Source organism: Aspergillus thermomutatus (assembly GCF_002237265.1).
Source record: "Aspergillus thermomutatus strain HMR AF 39 chromosome Unknown NODE_195, whole genome shotgun sequence".
Taxonomy (NCBI): domain Eukaryota; kingdom Fungi; phylum Ascomycota; class Eurotiomycetes; order Eurotiales; family Aspergillaceae; genus Aspergillus; species Aspergillus thermomutatus.
In genome coordinates this window covers 12,395-32,179 of record NW_020798244.1, presented here as the reverse complement: position 1 = coordinate 32,179, position 19,785 = coordinate 12,395, and the positions used below count along the sequence as shown (strand labels likewise).

Below are 19,785 nucleotides of genomic sequence, written 5' to 3'. Positions count from 1 at the left end.
TTGGCACTTCAGGCAGACAAAAGAGAAATTATTGAAAACTCTTCTAAGCGACCCAAATCTCAGTCCTCTTTGTCAGTCTCCTTGCCTCTCACAGATTGACTCTAGTCTTGGCCTGGAAGAACAACCTTCCACCCTTCTTTCACATTCTTTTCCTCGGTCTTTTTCTTTCTCCCAGTTCCCGACATCTCGGAACCAGAGTGTATCTGAATGAAAACTCCCATGCTTACAAAATGGTCAGCGCAGACAATCGACTTGGCATGGTCAAGATTGACATATGTCTACGTAGACACGCACTTTCCTCCACTTTCCAGCCACTGACGTGCGACGCCAGATCCACTGCCCCAGTTCAAGTCTCAACCTCCAATTATCCCCTTCTCAGAGACAGGGCTCCAGTTCCCCGAAAATTGGAGAGTTAAGACTCGAAAAAGGGTCCTTGTCCTCTTGCCCCTCCGACCCCTCTAGCCCCTCTTTCACCATGCGCAGATCCCGAGTTCTAGAATCCGTCCTCCTTCCTCCAGGCTTTGGTCCCAGGCTTTGGTTCCAGGCGTTCAGGGTCGAAACTTGAAATGCCTCACTTGTCGTTGCCCCTGTTCCTACCTGGGAGTGTTTGGTGCTCTTAACTCTAAATCTCTACACCCTTGTCTAAGCCAAAAGGTCTCTCGCCCAGTGGTACGGTCAAAGTGGTACATTGTACTCAGTGGTATAGTCCAAAGCACAAGTGAGAACAAAATTTGGTATACTCGCATGAACGAAAAAGAAAATGAATAAACAAAGGGAGATCCTTGCCTTGGATATTGAATACTCGGCCCCTCCCAGCCAACATAGCATACGGTAGTAAAGTCACACAGTCACACAGTCACACTACGTAGTGGGCACGATGCCCCGCCAGTTCCAAGTTGATTTGTCGGTGGATGTGCACAAGCCAGTCCACATAGCTCTGCGCCTCGTTGTTGCGATCCTCCAGCAACAGTCGCGCAAATTCGTACTCGGCCCCGTCCAGTCCCTGCCGTGCCAGCTGGATAGCCACCGCCTTCGATCCTCGGATGGTTGACAAGTACTGGAGCAGATTCCGCACCTGCGCATTCAGGTGTGTCTCCAGCACGGGTAACGACGACATCTGCGGGTTGAGCCCTTGCAGGGACGTTTGCCCGGGTCCAAACAGATCCTCAAGCAGGTTGGGCGAAACTTGTGAATGAAGCCATAGTAAAATCGTCTGTCCGTTGTCTACCAGGTACGCTCCGCCCTCCTCGATCTTGGAGTAGCTGGCGCGAAGCGCGGGTGGTACCTGCAATTGCCCCTGTTCGTTCGGGAACCCATCCTCCAGTTGCATGTTGTGGATCGGGATGATCCGGGGATACAGGTACAGTGACAGCTCTGTGCATCCTATGGATCGTAGCATCCGAATTTCATGAATCCGCCGATCGGACGATTCCTGGCCACCTGTTGTCCTGTTAGCGGCGAATCCATAGTTGCAACCGTAGTATAGCTCACCCTTGAACGCCCTCGATTTGATCATGCTGAGCATATACATGGAAAACTCCTTGAGATTCTCCGGTAACACGAGCTGTCCCGGAGGATGCGATCCGGAAAAGATCTTGCGGTATCCGCTAAAAATATCCACCGTCTTCTCCGTGATGCTGGCCCGGATGTCTTTGAGTGGTTTGTCGAGCGTTTTGGCCGCCGCTGCCGGACCATTAGCATGCGCATGTCGCGGAACCTTTTGGTCTGTGTGTTGAATACCCACCTTCCTTGGCCATAATGCTGACAACTGCGTCCTGGTCAACAAACTTCATCGTCTCCAAGCCCCCTTCGTTGACAGCCGCCACCGTGTTGATGCACCGCACCCTACGCTGCCCGTTGGCTGATGTGTACAACAACGCAGCCTGAAAGTGAGCATCCAGCTTGGGGTCCAGTTTGCCATCGTAGCTGAAGAGAACACCAATTGCCTTGTCTGCATCGATAGCTCCGATCTCGAGATCGGCTCCAAACGTATGCTGTACAAAGTTTCCGTGATAGGCCGACACCTGAAGGCCATTCGAGCAACGGACCTTCATCAGTGCCTGGAAGCCGGTTTCACGGGTGACCGAATGCGCCAATTCCCTGGAAAGTTTCAGGATGTCGCGCGGCGAATGGAAGTTGGGGTAGAAGAATGTCTCGCCGCCAGTGACCTCAGTGACATGTCCTGATAGGGTTGTCAGCACAACGCCTCACATCCAGGCAAAAGAGACTTACCAATCGTGGCAACGTCCATATAAGTCCCATTAGGTGCCGCGATGAACATGTCCACACCAATACCAGCTCCCGCCAGTTTACCGGCTGTCCCTCTCCATGCTGCATTGTCTGTGGTAAACAACTTCCGTTCCGCATCCGTTCCATGGACCTTGGGGTCTTCCCGCCGCACCAAAGCCCCAGGGCCCCAAGTGGGCAAGGTGGACACGGCACAGACGATTTTCCCTCCCGTGGCTTGTAGAGCGGAGAGAGCCGCATTCAACGTTGGAAGCAGTGCAGGCTCAGGCTTCTTGCTGTGGGCGAAAATCTTCGGGATTTGCTGCAGCAGACCGGTGATTACGTCCCTAGAAAAAAAGTCGGTCAGTCACCTTGAACGAATCCTGCAGATTCAGGGCTCGCACTTTGATTCGTAAGGATCCACGAAAAGTCCCTCGCTCAACGGCACAAACGGTTCGTCAAGGTCCGTCATCACCATCATCTGCGCTCCGTCAAGTTGTGCCTACGTCGGTCAGCATCTGCAGGAATCAAGAGCGACCGCAGGAACATACACTTAGATTGTAGAATTGCACCTCTCGGTCGAACGTGACAATACCAATCTTTGAGCCTTCAGGAATCCGTCGCGATGGTGATGTTTCGTCCTCTGGATTTTCAGACCCTTCTGTGCTGTACAGAGCCTCCATGATACCCTTGCAAACACCCTTGAGGAATCCGCGGCTGATTGATTCGTGACTGACATCAATCAGGAACAAATACCGTAGACCAACGGGCTCCTTGTTCCAGTAATCCTTTGGTACCAAGAACTCGACCGTACCCATCATCAGTTCCGGACGTTGCATGCGGTCCACGCGCGCTCCTGACGGGTCGAGAGGGGCAAAGTACTCTGCAGGGACGTCGTTGGGAAACGTGCACATATTGCAGATGAACTTGTTGCCTCCGGACTTGAATGTCATGAAGGGGTTGATGTACGTCCTGCATCTTCGGCATCGTGGAGGCCCAGCGTCTCCAAAGTCCAGAACGGGAATCGGCTGCTCACCCGGATCCAGTCGGGCCAGTGGTTGCAGGATCATACCGAGAGGCAACGCGGTGGAGGACAGAAAATCGGATGTAGATGGAATATTATTTAGCGTAAGACGAGCATACTTCGGGGACGAATTGCCTTGGTCGTGGGCCACGAAGGGAATGGCAGCCGGGGGAGGAAGATGCCGTTCCATAGTCGGATAGACGTGGTTGAAATAGTAGTGCGCGGGCAGATCGCGAGACCGAGGGATGCTGGGGATCTGTTCGGGGTCAATCTTGCCCTGAGTAGGGACTGCGCCTGCGCCAGCACTCGCTCCGGCTCCAGCCCCTAAGCCGACGGGCTGAGCTACACCAGCAGCTGGCGAGATAGGACGCGGAGCTTGGTTAAGTCCGGTGTTTAGGAACTGCGATGTCGGCTGTACACCTCCCTGAGGCATTCCAGCAAACGGCTGTTGCGCCGGGGCAGTGACGGAAGCTCCGCCAATATCATGGTGTGCATGTCGATGTTTCTTCTTGTGTGTCCGAGCCCCTCCGTCTCCTGAAATCCCCAATCCACCCATTTGATGTGTCATTCCTGCCAAAGCCGGATCTGTAGGCGCCGCCATCCCAGCCTGCGGGCCTGCATTGTAGCCGAATTGAGGAGGGGAGGCCAGATGCGGGGGTTGCTGCGGTTGTTGCTGTAAAGGAGATGGCGAGCCGTACGGGGACCATTGATTCGGAGCTGCAGCACCGTAGGGAGCTCCTGGTTGAGGAGGAACAGCTCCAGGGCCATAGCCGGCAGGAGGATGAGACAGAGGGGGAACTTGGTGCGCCATCCGATTGGGATCGGAGGGGTCTTCAGCAGGCGCAGGTCCCTGGCCGACAGAGTAATACAATGATGGGTCTGCCATGCTGCTTCATAACGCGGGAAACCGTGGGACTGGGAGAAGGAAAGGGATGATGACTGATCAATGCATCAATCCGTCGACCAAGAGCAGTGATTTCAGACGCGCAGAAGGCGTCTTATATGAAGTTGAGATCGCCGAGGGTCTTGTTCGACATCATCAACAACTGACCACCTAACAATTAACCGGATTTACGTCGCTCCGATGCTGCTCCAAATAGGTGGTTTGTATACATTCCGAGCTATTCCAGCCAAAACCACAAAAGTACGACTGATGATGTCTTCATTTTTCTTCAAGGTCATTTATTTCAAAAGCCATGGCCTCAATTCATGACGATGATGAACTTCTCCTGGCCCGTATCGGGTATAAGCAGGTACTTATCGTCTCGGGGAATGTCCTCAATCGGCACTAAGCACAACTCTTTCTAGGAACTGAAACGGGAATTCTCAAAATGGTCCACAGTCAGCTATGCCATCTCCATCTTGGGAATCCTAGGCTCAGTTCCAGCGACCTTTGGAGCTCCTCTGGCTGCAGGGGGACCAGCTACTGCGGTCTGGTGTTGGTTTCTGGGCTCATGCATGGCCATGTGCATAGGCAGCTCGGTCGCGGAGCTGGTCTCTGCGTATCCTACAGCAGGAGGAATGTATTTCGTCACGAAGCATGTTGTTCCCGATGACCAGGTGCCCATCTTCTCCTGGGTGCAGGGCTGGTGCAATCTATTGGGACAGACGGCGGGCGTTTCCAGCGTGGCCTACACGGTCAGCCAGATGCTACTTGCGTGCGCCAGTATGAACTCTGAGTATTCTTACTCTCCGTACGAAACCACTGCCACTAGTGTTGAGGCTTTAGGGTTAATGCGAAGGCAGGACCGCGTTGCAAACCGTCGCGCTATCTATTGTGATTCTGTGCGTGCTGGGTGTAATATGCTCTCTGACTACCAAGACTCTGCATCGGATCGTCTTCTGGTTCGCCCCGATCAATAGTATGTGACTCCTGTCTTGATGGCTAATGGTCGATTCATGGAACCTAACTGGGCAGTCTCCGCAACGATCTGTATCTGCCTTATGCTCTTATACCTCACGCCGGACAAGCAGTCCGCTCGCTGGGTGTTTACTCACTTTACGGATGGCTCTGGATGGGGCTCGAAGCTCTTTTCCTTTCTGCTTGGATTCATATCAGTAGCGTGGACAATGACCGATTACGATGGAACCACCCAGTACGTCCTCAATCTGATTTCCTATGCTTACTCAAGCTCACAAGGAGAACTTAGCATGTCAGAGGAAACTCACGACGCAGCCTCTCTCGGGCCGCTAGCAATCCAGTCTGCAGTTCTGGTATCAGGAATAATGGGCTGGGCCCTGACTATCTCAATGTGCTTCTGCTTGACCGACCTCGACAGCATCCTGCGAACCCCCACGGGCCTTCCCGCGGCCCAAATCTTCCTAAACGCAGGAGGAAAGACAGGTGGCACAATCATGTGGGGATTTGCCATCCTAGTCCAGTTCTTCACCGGCTGCTCGGCCATGCTGGCAGATACACGGATGGCATACGCATTCGCCCGTGACGAGGCCCTGCCGTTCTCCCCGTAATGCACCCGACTCTTTCCCCCTTTCATCGCACAGGAGCATAGCACTAACACGGACAATCCTCAGCTTCCTGTCCAAAATCAACAAATACACACAAACCCCCGTCAACGCCGTCTGGTTCGTCGTTCTCTTCAGCATCGGCCTCAACTGCATCGCCATCGGATCAACCCAAACGGCCACCGCGATCTTCAGCATCACCGCCCCAGCACTGGATCTCTCATATGTCTCTGTCATCCTTGCTCATAGAATCTACAAGAACAAGGTCAAGTTCGTCGAGGGGCCATTCACACTTGGTCAATGGGGCGCAGTCATTAACTGGGTTTCGATCGTTTGGGTCCTCTTCATAAGCACGGTGCTCTTCTTCCCGCCTACCGTGCCGGTCACGGCGTCAAATATGTAAGTCTTGTCCCTGGCTGCGCGAGTTACCGTGAGAGGGATGGCTGACTGGTCAACAGGAACTATGCGATTTGCGTGGGTGCTTTCATCGCTGCGTTTGCGCTTGTTTGGTGGTGGGTGTATGCTCGTGGGTATGTTCCCCCTATCTATGTCTCAAGGTAGCAGTTCCGCGTTAACGCCCCTATCATCTAGAAAATATACCGGTCCGCGGACGAACGACTATATACAAGAGGTTCCCACGGAGGATTTGGACGAGGATTATGGAACCCTGCGTTAGTTTTTAACGAGGTCGCGAGTCGTGACCATCTGCGTGCTTGGTCTGATATGAGTTTGATTCGATTTTTGTCTGGAGTCGCCTCTGAGCGATGTCCATCCCTATCATGTTATAGACGTTTCCAGTTCATCGTTTGAGATTAAAGATGGCTGCAGTTATCACTACTCTGATACCACCATTGCACAACGCCCAGTCTGTTACATGCTACGTACAAATACATCATGAGACATGCCTTATATATCCTGGTATCTCTGTGATCAACTTCCCGCAACAACAGCAAGACCCTCGTAGATCTTCCTCTTCACTGCCAGGAAGCTTCCCGCACCGCGTCCCATGGCCTGGTTCATGGCCGCCGACTGCGCAGATGCCTCGATCTCAATCTTGCCAGTACCCGACTTGCGAACAGCCACCATTCCATCGATGAGCAGTGTTCCCTCACCACGGAACTCCGCCTTGTGTCCGGCGCTCTGCATGACTTTGCGCAGATCCGCCAGTCGAAAGTCACCCACATGCAGAGGTCGAGTCATGGACCGGGTACCAGCCGCCATGTTCGCCGGTAAAATATCGAGCATAGGGAAGACGTCGGATTTGTCCGCCGCTGGCCTGGTTCCGTCAAGCGTGGATGTTGCTGCAGAGCCGGCCTCGTCCTGCAACAACTTTTGTTTCTTGCTTGCCGACTCCTCGGTTCCTTCCTCGGGAGGGCTGAGTTCTGGCCCTCTCAGTTGGGCTGTTAGTGTTACCACACCCAAACTGCGAACGTGCTGCCATTTCAGGCGCCGGACGAGATTGGTGCTCAGCTTGACCATCCAAGCGTTGGTATCAACACTGGCATCGACCATCTCACCGTTCACTGGCGTAAAGATGAGCGCCGAGTCCGAAGACGAAACGTCGACGCCAGCTTTGGCGGCGAGCAGCTTCTTGCACTCTGTCGCCAAGGCGGTGGTTTCCTCCTTCATTCCTCCAACCAAAATGAGTTTCCGCGGCTGGATGAGTGGAATCAGCATCTCTAAACTGCGCTTATCGTGTAGCCCAGTGAAGTCCACAAAAGCAAGACGTGCGTTGATGGTGACTGAGCCCTTCTCGAAAACGGCTTTCGCGGGTCCTTCAAATGATTGCTCATCGGCTTCATCTTCTGATGATATCGCCGCATCAGCACCGTCCGCGTCCTCGGTCAGGCTGAGATCATCGGCGCCACCAGCTTCCCTCTTATGCGCGTCCCCGGCGACCTGTTGCCGCTTGGCTCCGCTATGGGAGGCTCGTCGTCCTTGCGGGCCCACCTCGTCCCACCGTCGTTTTTGGCCCAATTTTGTCTGGGCCTCGGACCGACGCTGCTGCATGTCTGCCTCTTCCCGCTCTTCGGCTCGTAAATACTCCTCGGGCCGAATGAATTCTCCATACTCATCTCCGCGCTTTCTTGGAGCTACATATGGGAACATTCGTTCGCGCCCCTTCTTCCCACGAACGTCGTAGTCGTAGACATTCTTCCGTCGAAGAAGAATGTTCACACCCAGATCTTCGTCGCTAAGACCCAGCTTGTTGCGGTTAGCATGAGCCAACGAGGTAGAAAAGTTCAAGACCCGTCCCTGCTGCTCCGTCTCTGAATCTTCCGACGTAGAGCTTGATCGATCGTCGAGTACATCCGTCGGGTTCTCAAGATTTTCTTGACCTCTTGTCTGCGATGCATCCTGGAGTTGTCTCTTGGTAGCGAGATATTGCTGATAGATCAACTGCTCCCCGGGGTCAAGGGGTGTGCGTCGTACATCTGTCCAGGAGAGCTCCCTTCCGCCGCTATGGACCTGCTCAAGGAGCTCACCGTCTGGGGCTTTCTCCAAGGCAACACCATCCTTTCTCTCTTCATACCATTGCCAGATCATGCTTCCAAGGGTCTCCCTGTGATGCTCATTCTTACTCTCTGATGGCCGTTCTTTGTGAAAGGTTTCGGTCAGTAGGAGCAGGTTGTTCGGTCCCTCGGCTATCAAGCGTAGGGATTCCTTTGCAAATCCCCAATCCAGAGATGTATCGGAAGCAAGAATCACCTTTGGTTTTTGATCCGCCAATATCTTCTCCAGCCTCTTCCTGCGTTCAACTGTCCTGAGATGTTTGAAGGTGAAAGGACCCAGTCCCTTAGACCCCCCCTTGCCCTGGCCTTGGCCACCGGACCGCTGGCCATCTGCATTCGACTGTGGTTGGCCTGTTACAGCATCTACACCTTCCGCTGCTTCGAATTCACGCACAATGTTCTCATCCATCCATTCGAGCATACTTCTCGCCAGCCGCATTGTAGTATGAGCTTTTCTTCCAGCCAGATATAACCCAGCGTTCTTCAAGACATTGTCGCTCTCATTATTTCCGGCCGCCGCATCACGCCACGCATGCTCCAGCGCATATGCAAGCTCCAAGACTCGAGCGCTAGTGTCAGTTGGGATCAGGACAGTACCGCCCTTCGCGAGACTGCTCCGGATCATATCCAGAAGCAAATCATCGCGTTTCTTCCGCCCACCAGGAAGAGCAAACTTGTCTCCTCCCCGGGTGCTGCAGACCAACGCCGTCGGCTTGCGCAGTTGTTCAATGACCTCTGCTCCACTGGCACCTGAGCCTCCGAACCATGCAGCGCCGGCCACAACACTTTCTCGGGCCTGGTTCCAATCCACCGCGTAGACGATCGATTCCATACCATGCTGAATATGCCATATAGTTCCACCCACTGTATGTCCAGCATTGTACGCAGTGAGCGTTAGCCCGTTCAGCGGCGGCGAGAAAGGAGACGAGAGAGGCTGGTGCGGTTGGGAGTACTTCAACGGGTGAATGAGAGAAAAGTATCTGGCAATCTCCTCGGCTGTGGGAGGCTGAAGGAGAATTCGGCCAGCGCTGCTGGCTTCCGTGTTTCCTTCCCCATCTGTGACAGACGCCGCGGCGGACGCGGCTGATGTCGACGCGCCCGGTTCCGAGATTGAAGCTTTAGGTAGAAACGTCGCTGCAAGGGGCGAGGAGGCATACAGATCTTGAAGAAGTGTGCGACCGAGGGCGATGATAGGACTCGTAGCGTAGATAGGTATCTGGGTAAAAAGAGGAAAAGTCTTGCAGCAGTGCACGAAGGCACCGATGTGCGCCGGCGTCGCGTGAGTCAGAAGTATAAGTGACAGGGTAGGAATATGCCTGTTGGAAGTTGTGAGTATGCGATGACGAGCTTGGCTTAGCAAGCTGCTTACTTCTCCAATTCTAGTAGGTCCAACGTATCAAAGGTATCGTCCCAACCGACGTCCACAAGGATTTTAATGCCACCGTCGAGTTCCAAGATAGACTGTGATGCCTTGGAGGAGGACTGTGCGCCCAGCAGGGGAGTAAAGGTAAACATACTGGCGGTCCTTCCAGGCCAACCCAGGCAGTATCTGGTGCAGTAGAGCTGGTTTTAGGATCCGACGATGGGAGCGCTCTCAATTCAGCGGCTGGCCCATAGAGAGTATTGCGAGTATAGAGTATCAAGTCATATCATGTTATCATAGCCGGATAGAACAATGATAAGCACGGCAATGACAGCTGTTTAGGTGCGACAATGAAGACAATAATATGCGATGCGTCCCCGGTGTTCATTTCACTACTAATGTTTGCCTCGTTTGCATTGCGACGCTTCCTTGGAAAGATGCCTTAGGCATGATATCCCAGTTTTGCCAAACACGTGACACTCCTATTTACTCCGTACATCTACTGACATCATGTTTCCTCAATAGCTCACAATAATTGCTCTACATTGCTCGCATGTTTCATGGCTGCTTGACTCCAATTGGATCAAGAAAGATCAAGAGAAAAGTTCGCTTTCTCTTCATTTCACAAATCACTATGACTTTTCAGCTCTGCAGTCGATCACCTGAATCTACACACCCTGATGTCTTCAGAGAATACTTACATTTACTCTACGAATCTTCAAAGTGCTCACCACCTTTTACTTTCAGGGCGACAGTGGCGATGAACATACTAGAGGAGTCTGAGACAGGCTTGATGAAGAACAACATGATGCTTGATCACGAACTAAAATTTTCAAGGCATATTGCAAACAGAAACATCTCAAATCACAAAGCAATCACAAGACAGATGGCGACAGATGGCTTCATTCATCGTGCAGCCTAGCCATTAGATCCCACCCTGATTCGAGTAATCGAGTGGCCCAATTCTAGCAATACCACAGAATTCGCGTAGACGGCAGATCCTATTGCTGTGCGGCTATAGATCTCCTTTCCGGTCGTTTCAATGGTCCTCAAGCGTCTACAGCTCGCAGGGGCAGCGGTTCCCACGTAGCATGTCAGTTCTGAGCCACCGCATACATGCTTGGGCGCATAATCACGACCTTTGCCGAACATGATCTAAGGCCATGCTTATTTTCGATTAGCACGTTTCGGATATCTCCTTTCCGGTGCAGGAGCGGCTGGGCTAGCAGACTTCGCGGTTCCTGCAGTCTTTACGGTGCCAGCAGCCTTTGCCGTGTCAGCAGTCTTTGCCGTGCCAGCAGTCTTTGCCGTGCCAGCAGTCTTTGCCGTGCCAGCAGTCTTTGCCGTGCCAGCAGTCTTTGCCGTGCCAGCAGTCTTCGCCGTGTCAGCAGTCTTTGCAGTGCCAGCAGTCGTCGAATTCTTTGTCGTGCGGGCTCTTTTCACCCTCCCAGCAGCGCCAGTACTGGCGGAGCCATCATTATCGTCAGAATTAGCATTAGGCCCAGCAGCTTGCTTTGGTAAGCCGCTTGCAGCTCTCTTAGCTGTCTGACCTTGTTCCGGATTTCGATCATGGAATGGCCTGTGCTCGAGGGAATGTCGGGGCACGAGATTCAATTCATCCCCTCTGATGTAATTGGGAATTCCGACGCCCGGCCATGTCCTGATGCGCCGGATAACTCGCTGAGGAAAGTGTTTCTCATGATTCTTCTTCAGCTGCTCTAGGGCTTCAGTCACGAGCTTTTGTTCTTCTGATTTCAAACGCTTTGACTCTGACTCTGACTCTGACTCTGTGTCCGGTGATTCCTCCGGCGCTTGTTTCGGCGTTGTGTTCCCGACGCGTTGATCGACACCGGCCTGACCCTGACCCGCAAGTCCCTTTCTGGGACCTACTTTGATCCTCGCAACTTCCCTGATACCTTTCTTTGCAGCCAAGGCACCTACATGACGTTAGTAAATCATTCCAGGTCAAAAATAGATTGCATGCGCCTCGGAGGCTTTTGATTGGACGAATGGGTCATCTCTTACCTGGAGCCTGTACAGCAAATCTTGGCCACAGTTCCGTGGGCAAGCCATTAGTTGGACCATCCAGGTCACGGCTAGTCTCGAGCATCTGACGATTGGGATCCGCATCTGTTCATAAAGCACAATCATTAGCTCATCGGGCCCGATCATGCAAGCTTTTGGGACCAGTGGAATGCCATATGCAAGGGGGAGGTGAGGAATGCAAGCGAGACTGTCTGTTTCTCCGATCATATGGGTTCAATCGAACACCAGATGCATATCACCTTATCATCGGAGAAACAAACCTTAAGTCCGCATTGACACATTCCTAGTTACATCACTTGATGATCTTGAAGACATAGAGGAAAAGACACAGAAACATGCTTACGACCAGAATGATGACAAGGAACCAAATCCACTTGCACTCACCAATTGCAGGCTCTTGCCCGTCCTCAAAGGCTAGCGGTTTCGCAGGACCTGCCTCCTCCGCTAGGCGATTCGCGCCGTACTCGTTTCCGTAAGTACCGATGCCGGGAAGTTGATTCTCTTCATCGCGTTCTCCTTGCTGGCCAGGGTCAAATCCTCTGCTGAACATGCCTTGCCGGATTGCGGGAGCAGGACGTGCGTAGCCCTTGTAGGCCCACCGATAAGGATCATTGAGAGCTGTCGGAGGAGGAACAAGCGGTTTTGGGTAGAAGTTGGTCTCTGGCGGATCTGGAAGAGGTGGCAGAGGTTGAGCGACCCCTTTCACAAACTCCTTGAGAGGCCCGTTCTGCAGGTGAGAGATCATCCACTCCCTTTGCTGGGGATCCTCAAGTCTGAATCTGTGCAAATTATACGACCACTCGTACAGCTGCTCCTTCGTCAGACCCTGCCAGCCAGAAGGTGGGCCGGGCTCAAATTTCCACATCAGGTTGCGCGAACCTGGTGCCTTGGCCAGTTGCTGGTTTCTCAGCTGAGGAACAGGAACAACCACCCACCGAGGGTATGCACCGTGTTCACCGAAAGAGACAGCGAGCCCTGGACGAGATTGGTTAGTTGGATTCTGCTGCACCTGCGCAGCTTTACTATGGACTGGAGCAGGCAGCGCCGGGAAGATCCGGGTCATCATGGCCGCCAGGATTGCCTTGTGTTTTATTGTCTTATCTTTCGTCAGCTGGGCAAGCATAGCCCCTCGAAGCGTAGCGCGAGCATCCTCAAGCACTTCCGAAGAAGGCTGCAGGCCGCGCCGGTATAATTGCCAAGGCTCTTCCAGCTCCGGTTCCGCAGAATCTCGTTCTGTCTCTTCTTCTGTCTCTTCTCCAGACACGCTAGCTTCTTCCACATTTTCAGATTCTGGCTTATCGGAGTCGGAGGGTTTTCGTCTTCGCCCCTGTTGCCGTGTCGATGAGGCCAGCATCTTGGCGTATTGAACGGTATCTTCTGCGATCAAAGACAACTAGATCGAAGACCTAAGGATGTTAGTTTCTTTCCAGTAGAAGGATATGAACGGATTGCACGTACCTATATTGGAGTATCCTTGGGGTATTAGAAGCACACTTTTCGACAATATTGAGGAAACAGGCAGCCGTGGCAGGTACTTTATCTTAAGAAATTCAGACAACTAGGCTTCTGACAATCAATGTCCACTTCAAAATAAAGGTCCATGGACCCTTCAATGCCAAACGTACCTAATTTGGTAAGTTTGGAAAAGTCCTTTGTTCCTGTATGTACCCTAGGTCCAGAACCAAATATCCGCTTGTTGGACGAGACAAAGAAAGTGTATCCGTCCCCACTGAAAGCCCAAAGAAATTAGCATAAACCCTCAGAAGCAGGGTTCCCCAAGAAGTAATGAGGCTAACCAAAGATTGTCGAGTTCAAAGCGCCCAGCAAACTATGCCAGAGGAAAGAAACATCATAGCCGAGCCATACAAGCCTCAAAGGTCATGAGATAATGACATCCAAGAGCCCGCTAACTGAGATTCCAGGTTTCACTCGTCCATCGACATCAGATGAAGCAGAAGGCAAGATTTCGGCGGAAGACCAAGGAAGCAATCAATGAACAGTCACCCTGCCCTGCCCTGACCTGCCCTGTAGGGCGAAGGAAAATAGTTCCATATCTCAGAATTTCCATAACGTCAGTGGCCACTCCCTCTCCCCTAGAGTCGAGGGAGAAAGAAAGCCAAAGAATGGAAAAAATAGACCAGGTTTTGTTCATGTCCCGTTCCATGCGCTTGAACTCGTGCCCTGGGCCTTGGAATGGACACAGGCGCCGCTGAAAAGAGAACGAAGGATCAACAAAGAAAGTTGTAGGCGCATTCCTCGGGGAAAATCCTGCCACCACACCCGTCTGGCTGGATCAGACGCTGGTATGCGATGATAACAGATTGTCAATGTTGTCAACGTAGTAAGGCAAGGTGTAAGTAAGCTCGCTGCTTGTCAGGATTTCATGAACCAGGAAGGCCGCAGGATGGTGAAATCGCCAGTGAAGATATTCTTTCAGACTAGGAAGAAATCCTCTGTTGTACCTAGACTTCGTTTAGTCTTTAGAGAATCTAACAGATTTTCCCTCTTTTAGCTTTTCTTGCCTATTTACTCATTTATGATATAAAGAGTTACGTCAATACTTACCTTATTCCTTGAAGAAGATAAAGAAAATTATAGAAACATTCGTACTTCTTTCTTCCTACTATTATTACTCTATGTTCTTTCACTCAAGTTTCATTCTTGAGGTATGACATAAGGGTAGTATTTGCTTAAAATGTGTTTATATCTTGATACTAGAGGTACCTCTCCATAGCCCTACTTAAGGATTGTCCTCCATTACCTCTCAGCAAACATGCGGTCACATATCCTAAAAATTGGAATAGATTATGGAAAAATAAATACCTCCTCTTATTGAATCCTCTTACGAAGTTACTACAGGTCCTGGTAACATGAAGAATAGTCAGAGGGCTTATAGGCCATGTCTAGAAATGATACTAGTCTTCAAGAAAGCTCCGCAGTTTACATTATTGCTAAGTATAAAGGCTATGTAAGACTTAGCGAAGAAAGGAAACTCTTATGTTCAGTGGGAATCAAAAATACATTATCATAGCGATTAGGCCTGACAGTGGCCACTTGATCCGGTAAATGGCTGACAGTACAGTATAGAGAGGATTGACACCTTTTCCCAGCTGCTTCCGTGAGACAAGGCAGCTTCTGATCAAATCAGATCTATTGCCAGTATCTTGGCTCATCGAATACATGGTAACGGTGACCACGAACGCCCTGGCCACGGAACATCGTGGGGAATCGACGGCTCTCAGCGATCATTTCCTCAGGAATGCGCATTTCGTTCTCGGGCTCAGGCTCTCCGATGACGAATTTGCCAACCTAGTCGAGCGGATTAGCATATAAAAATAGAGCCTGACGGACGATTATGATAGGAACATACCTGAATCTCAGTATCAGTAATGCTATCCCGGCTAATTCGAGCGTAACCTGTCCGCTTCAATCTCTTGTAAAGAATGTATTCGCACCACCGGTCCCAATCTGTCGGGTCGATGTCCTTCATGCCACTGAGCTCGCTGACATACGTGTTGTAGTTGCCTTCGAGCGGCTTGGTAACCAGATAGCTCAGCAAAACCATCGGGCGAGTTGATTCGCCCATGAGCTTCGCCAGATACTGCGACTGTAGACGACGGTCTTCGGGATCTTCTTCCTGTCCAGAATGGAAGACAACAACGTCAACCAGCTCACCATACATATCCAGAGTTGCGTGAATAGCTGGTGCCAGTTCGCCGACGGGCGAAGGAAGCAGATGGTGGGTTGAGTTGATGATGGGGAACTTTGAGAGTAGAGCAGCGCCCCATGTATGCTTGTTGGGACCAGGTCCAAAATCTGCATACATGCCCAATTCTTCCGCCAAAACTTGAGTAATGTCGCGATTACCCATGATGATGCGCTGGTTGTCAGATTCCAGCAGACCGATCACGTCAATCTCAAGCTCCTTGATGACATCGCGCATACGTCGCTCCGACGACCACATATCGTTGTCGAGACCGAAGTGAACCGTCCAGATACCGAGGGTGGCAACCTTGTCCTCTTTGTGATACGGTGTGTAGTCATTGGTTGGGAATCGCAGATACGCGATGGCAATAGAAAGGAGCTGCAGCACGGCGAGGACGTAAACGTAGTACGACCGCTGCCTCCTGCCGTTCGGGTTGATAGTTTTGGCCTTCGGGCTCGAGGAGTTTGTAATTGCGGCAGAGAAGACCCCAGCACCGATGGACAGCATAGTGGCGGCCATGAGCCAGTCTGTGTGCTCTCTAACAAGCGGGCCTCCGGGAACAAACGCGTAAGCAACAACCCATACGTGGAAGAGGATCAAGAAGACGTAGACAAGGCCTCCGAGACCGAACGTCGTGGCGGGAGAATGACGAGCAGCCGAAGAGATCAGAACGGGGGCAACGGCCATGAGATAAAACGCAAGGGTCAGGCCGCCATAGAACCCAGTCCAGTGGCTGTAACACGTAAGCAGCGTAGCACCGAGACAGCCGATGCCGAAAGCAGTCCAGCTTCCTGCTACGCGTGGGCAGAAAAGACCATATACGAGACCGGCTCCCATCGCGAAGATTGTAAGCACACCGTGGGGCACGGCGATCGGTCCTCTCACCGGATATCCCTCCCAGACCCATGAAATCATGGTGCTGGAATCAGACAGAAGAGAGTGCATAGCGAACAAAAGACCGCCAATACCGAACGCGGCAAACAGGGAAGAACCCTTCTTGCCAGTAGAGGGGAAATAGTCCCCTCCACTGGGTACGGGCTTCCTGTGAGATCTGAGAACAGCCAAAATACCAAGGAGTAGACCCATTTTGTTCCATCCGCCATTCTCCGCATGCATAGTGGGCCAGACAGGATTGTTGGTGCTGCATGCAAACTTGGCGACGCTAGACATGATCAGACCAATGCCCCAGGCAAGGATCCGAGACTCCAAGCGGGAACTCTGGGTCTTCTCCGCGTGGAAAATAGCGGACCACGTAAGAGCATTGCAGGCAACACTGAAAGTAGTGACGAAGAGTCTGTTGGTAGGATTCTGCACCTGGTAGGCGAGCAGTCCAGACAGTGACAGGGAGTGGAAAAATCGTGGATACTTGGCCACCGCAGTCTTCAGAGTAGGAATTGCAAGAAGGAGAGGTGACATGTAGGCGATAATAGCGACCTCATATCCAGAGATACCCATATGCCAAAGAGGGAAATCTGACGGTATTAGACATAGTCTTCAAAGAATAGAAGCTAAACTTACACCAAACAAGAAGTCCGAGAGCAGTCGCCATCGACCAGAAGACATACTGCGGTCAGTCAGTAAATGCGCTTGGTGCAAGGAGAATTAATGATAGGTATTACCCCGTTGTAGGCGTCTGCGGCGGCGTCCAGGACTTCAGACCAGAAGAAACCCTCGCCAAAGGTGTTTCCAACAGGCTTGCCCTTCCTAACTACGAGTCAACAGTGAAACCAGAGGGTCTTGGTGAGCGGGAAATACACACTCTTTTTCAAGGACGGAGTCCGCAGTGGTCTTCAACTGCCTAATGTTTCGAAGCTTAGGACATGTTTTCAAATCCAAACAACCAATTTTTGGCCACTCTACATTTTCCTATTTTGCTTGGTTCACTTTGGGAGCCACGGTACATACCCTCTGCTGACCCCTTTCACGTCCCTCACCACAATCTCAAATGCATCAAAGTCCAATGCCGTGACCGCATCGAATCCCACGTCGAACAAGATGAGAGACCACTCGAAGAAGGCATATTTCGTGTAAGCTTGGGAGAGAGTTGTTAGAGCACAGTCTGCCAGACAAGAAACAGGCGTAAACTCACCACCAGGAACCTTGTGCACCTTGTGCTGGATGAAGTAGTAGATCAATGGTACAAGAGTGCCGAAGAAAAGGCCTGCCATGATCTTTCTGTATTTCACAGCGCGGCGATTGTTGGGGCTGAGTGCCAGGCAACCAAGGGTCCAAGGCAATGTCGCGACGAGGTAAGAAATCATGAAGATATCATGCCAGTCATGGTCATCGGTCGACGTGACATACGTCCAACCACCACAGGTGAAAGTCCGGAACAGACCGACACCAGCAACGATCTTGGGAAGAGTCGAGTTGGGCCGTGCAGTAAGAAGATACCAAAGGAAAACGAGAGCGAATCGAGGACCGGAGGTAATGGCGATGAAGACTTGAAAGAAGGAGCGTTCCGGGTATCGATCACCAATTGTAGCTGACACAGAAGGGAACCATTCATCTGGATATCCATAGTGTTCGTTCTGCACGATCTTGTGGAAATGCAGGGACATTCCCACTACCAGAGCGCTCAGGAAGGCCGTATAGGCGACCGCAGTATGTGTCCATGATACCCATTTACCATTGACCTGACATTGACTTAGTGAATGACCTGGAACTATTTGAGTTTGTATCAGCTTACCGCCACAACGGCATCCCCATCTTTGAATTTGGGAGCCATAGTAGCGCAAGAAACGCAGGGGCCGCACTCCGCGCGTTCGAACAGTCAAAAAGCTACGACAGAGGGGAAAAGATTATAAAAGAGCGTCAAGAATATAAACGATCAAAGAGAAAGAATAAAAACTAATAGGAAAAGAAAAACTGTCAGCAATCAGCGGAACCCCCTGAGGTGTGAAATGGCCAGGTTGGAACTCGGTAACTTGCGGAGCCCGCGGACACATGCAACCATGACACGATTCCCGGAAAAGAAGGCGGTCACAGCCCACAAACAGATCGGAGATATCGAGCGGGATGCCGACAACTTTTTCTGGCCTGCCTTGGAGGACTTTTGCGAAACGTCTTTGACGGTCTTCTGCAGCAATAACAACCATCATGTCGGCCGCAACAGATAAAGCGCGCTTCTACCTGGAGCAGTCGGTGCCAGAGCTCAAGGAGTTTGAGAAGAAAAAGATATTTAGCAAGGTACGAGTCGTCAACCAGCCATTTCACAAAACATGGTCACTTACAATGCTCTTCTTCAGGATGAGATTACCTCCATTGTCAAGAGACGGTCAGATTTCGAACACAAACTGAACGCCCGCGGCGCTCAGCCATCCGACTTTGTGCGATATGCGGAATATGAGATGAATCTTGACACTCTGCGACGCAAGAGAGTGAAGCGACTAGGTATTCGGTCGGCGGGCCATTCGGGTCAAAGACGGATTTTCTTCATCCTTGATCGAGCTACTCGGAAGTTCCACGGCGATCTCGGCCTATGGATCCAGTATATCGAGTATGCTCGTCAGCAGAAGGCATACAAGAAGCTTTCGACGATCTTCACGAATGCTTTACGGCTTCATCCTACCAGCGTGGACCTATGGATATACGCGGCACAATACAATCTGGATGATCATGCAGATATGACAATGTCGCGAAGCTATATGCAAAGAGGACTGAGATTTTGCAAGAGCTCAAGGAAATTGTGGCTGCACTATGCGAAACTCGAATTGATCTACATCGCCAAGCTTGTCGCTCGACAGCGGATATTGGGCTTGGACCAGAAGACTGAAACGCCTAATCCGGCCGAAGAAACTGGATTTGATGACCCTAATGCCGATATGATTGTTTTGCCTAAAATCACTGGGGAAGATATCAACCCTAGCACTGGAGACGAAGACGGAGTTGATCACGTTGCTCTGCAAAATCTGAACTCGACACCCGCTCTGAGCGGCGCGGTTCCACTGGCCGTCTTCGATACAGCGATGAAGAACTTCAACAACGATGACCGCTTCGGTCTCGAGTTCTACGACATGGTCTCCGAATTTCAAGACTTACCGTGCCTGCGCAAGATCTTGGGACATGTGGTTGAGGTGATGTTGCAACACAGACCAACCAGCTACCGTACACATATCTGCAACATCAAATTCCCAATCGCTGGGATCCGACCCACATCTCCCGAGTTTCCTCGGGCATTGCGTGCATCTCTTGCTCTTTTGAAGGAGCACCGGCAAGATCCAAATGTCGCCAAGGAGGTGGTCAGCTGGCTGCAACCGTTCCAGACGACAGAGGACTTGGACCCTGCCTTGCAAAAGGTCATTGCTGCCACCATCCACAATGCCGAGCGGGTCCTTCAGCAGGAGTAGACTTTGCGTATTCAGTTCTCCATTGCAGGCGTTCCTCAGGGTTGTTTAGGGTCCATAAGCAAAGAAAGACGAAGCTTGTTCTCTCTTCCAAGGTG

The 19,785-nt window shown here is 51.6% G+C and overlaps 6 protein-coding genes across 6 annotated transcripts; 2 read left to right on the top strand and 4 right to left on the bottom strand.

The window, feature by feature from the left end:
- Window positions 1-856: 856 nt before the first annotated feature.
- CDV56_103875 (Sec23/Sec24 family protein) lies at window positions 857-4,136 on the bottom strand (the record flags this gene model as incomplete). The annotated part of the gene is made up of 6 exons (XM_026757494.1): window positions 857-1,440; window positions 1,492-1,683; window positions 1,745-2,182; window positions 2,233-2,573; window positions 2,631-2,728; window positions 2,778-4,136. The coding sequence occupies 6 exons, from the start codon at window positions 4,134-4,136 to the stop codon at window positions 857-859; spliced, it is 3,012 nt and encodes a 1,003-aa protein (XP_026611977.1).
- Window positions 4,137-4,446: 310 nt separating this feature from the next.
- Window positions 4,447-6,389, top strand: CDV56_103647 (amino acid permease; the record flags this gene model as incomplete). Its single annotated transcript, XM_026757266.1, has 7 exons — window positions 4,447-4,503; window positions 4,559-4,944; window positions 4,997-5,112; window positions 5,169-5,715; window positions 5,783-6,112; window positions 6,172-6,243; window positions 6,305-6,389. 7 exons carry the CDS (start codon window positions 4,447-4,449, stop codon window positions 6,387-6,389), a joined length of 1,593 nt encoding a protein of 530 aa, XP_026611976.1.
- A 254-nt stretch (window positions 6,390-6,643) lies between these two features.
- Window positions 6,644-9,741, bottom strand: CDV56_103299 (cleavage polyadenylation factor subunit CFT2; the record flags this gene model as incomplete). Its single annotated transcript, XM_026756918.1, has 2 exons — window positions 6,644-9,542; window positions 9,596-9,741. 2 exons carry the CDS (start codon window positions 9,739-9,741, stop codon window positions 6,644-6,646), a joined length of 3,045 nt encoding a protein of 1,014 aa, XP_026611975.1.
- Window positions 9,742-10,756: 1,015 nt separating this feature from the next.
- Window positions 10,757-12,989, bottom strand: CDV56_102922 (uncharacterized protein; the record flags this gene model as incomplete). Its single annotated transcript, XM_026756541.1, has 3 exons — window positions 10,757-11,526; window positions 11,615-11,719; window positions 12,020-12,989. 3 exons carry the CDS (start codon window positions 12,987-12,989, stop codon window positions 10,757-10,759), a joined length of 1,845 nt encoding a protein of 614 aa, XP_026611974.1.
- Window positions 12,990-14,785: 1,796 nt separating this feature from the next.
- On the bottom strand, window positions 14,786-18,069 carry CDV56_102273 (putative integral plasma membrane protein; the record flags this gene model as incomplete). The annotated part of the gene is made up of 8 exons (XM_026755892.1): window positions 14,786-14,944; window positions 15,006-16,813; window positions 16,860-16,905; window positions 16,961-17,045; window positions 17,101-17,139; window positions 17,247-17,373; window positions 17,431-17,977; window positions 18,031-18,069. The coding sequence occupies 8 exons, from the start codon at window positions 18,067-18,069 to the stop codon at window positions 14,786-14,788; spliced, it is 2,850 nt and encodes a 949-aa protein (XP_026611973.1).
- A 371-nt stretch (window positions 18,070-18,440) lies between these two features.
- On the top strand, window positions 18,441-19,690 carry CDV56_102038 (snoRNA-binding rRNA-processing protein UTP6; the record flags this gene model as incomplete). The annotated part of the gene is made up of 2 exons (XM_026755657.1): window positions 18,441-18,530; window positions 18,590-19,690. 2 exons carry the CDS (start codon window positions 18,441-18,443, stop codon window positions 19,688-19,690), a joined length of 1,191 nt encoding a protein of 396 aa, XP_026611972.1.
- Window positions 19,691-19,785: the final 95 nt, after the last annotated feature.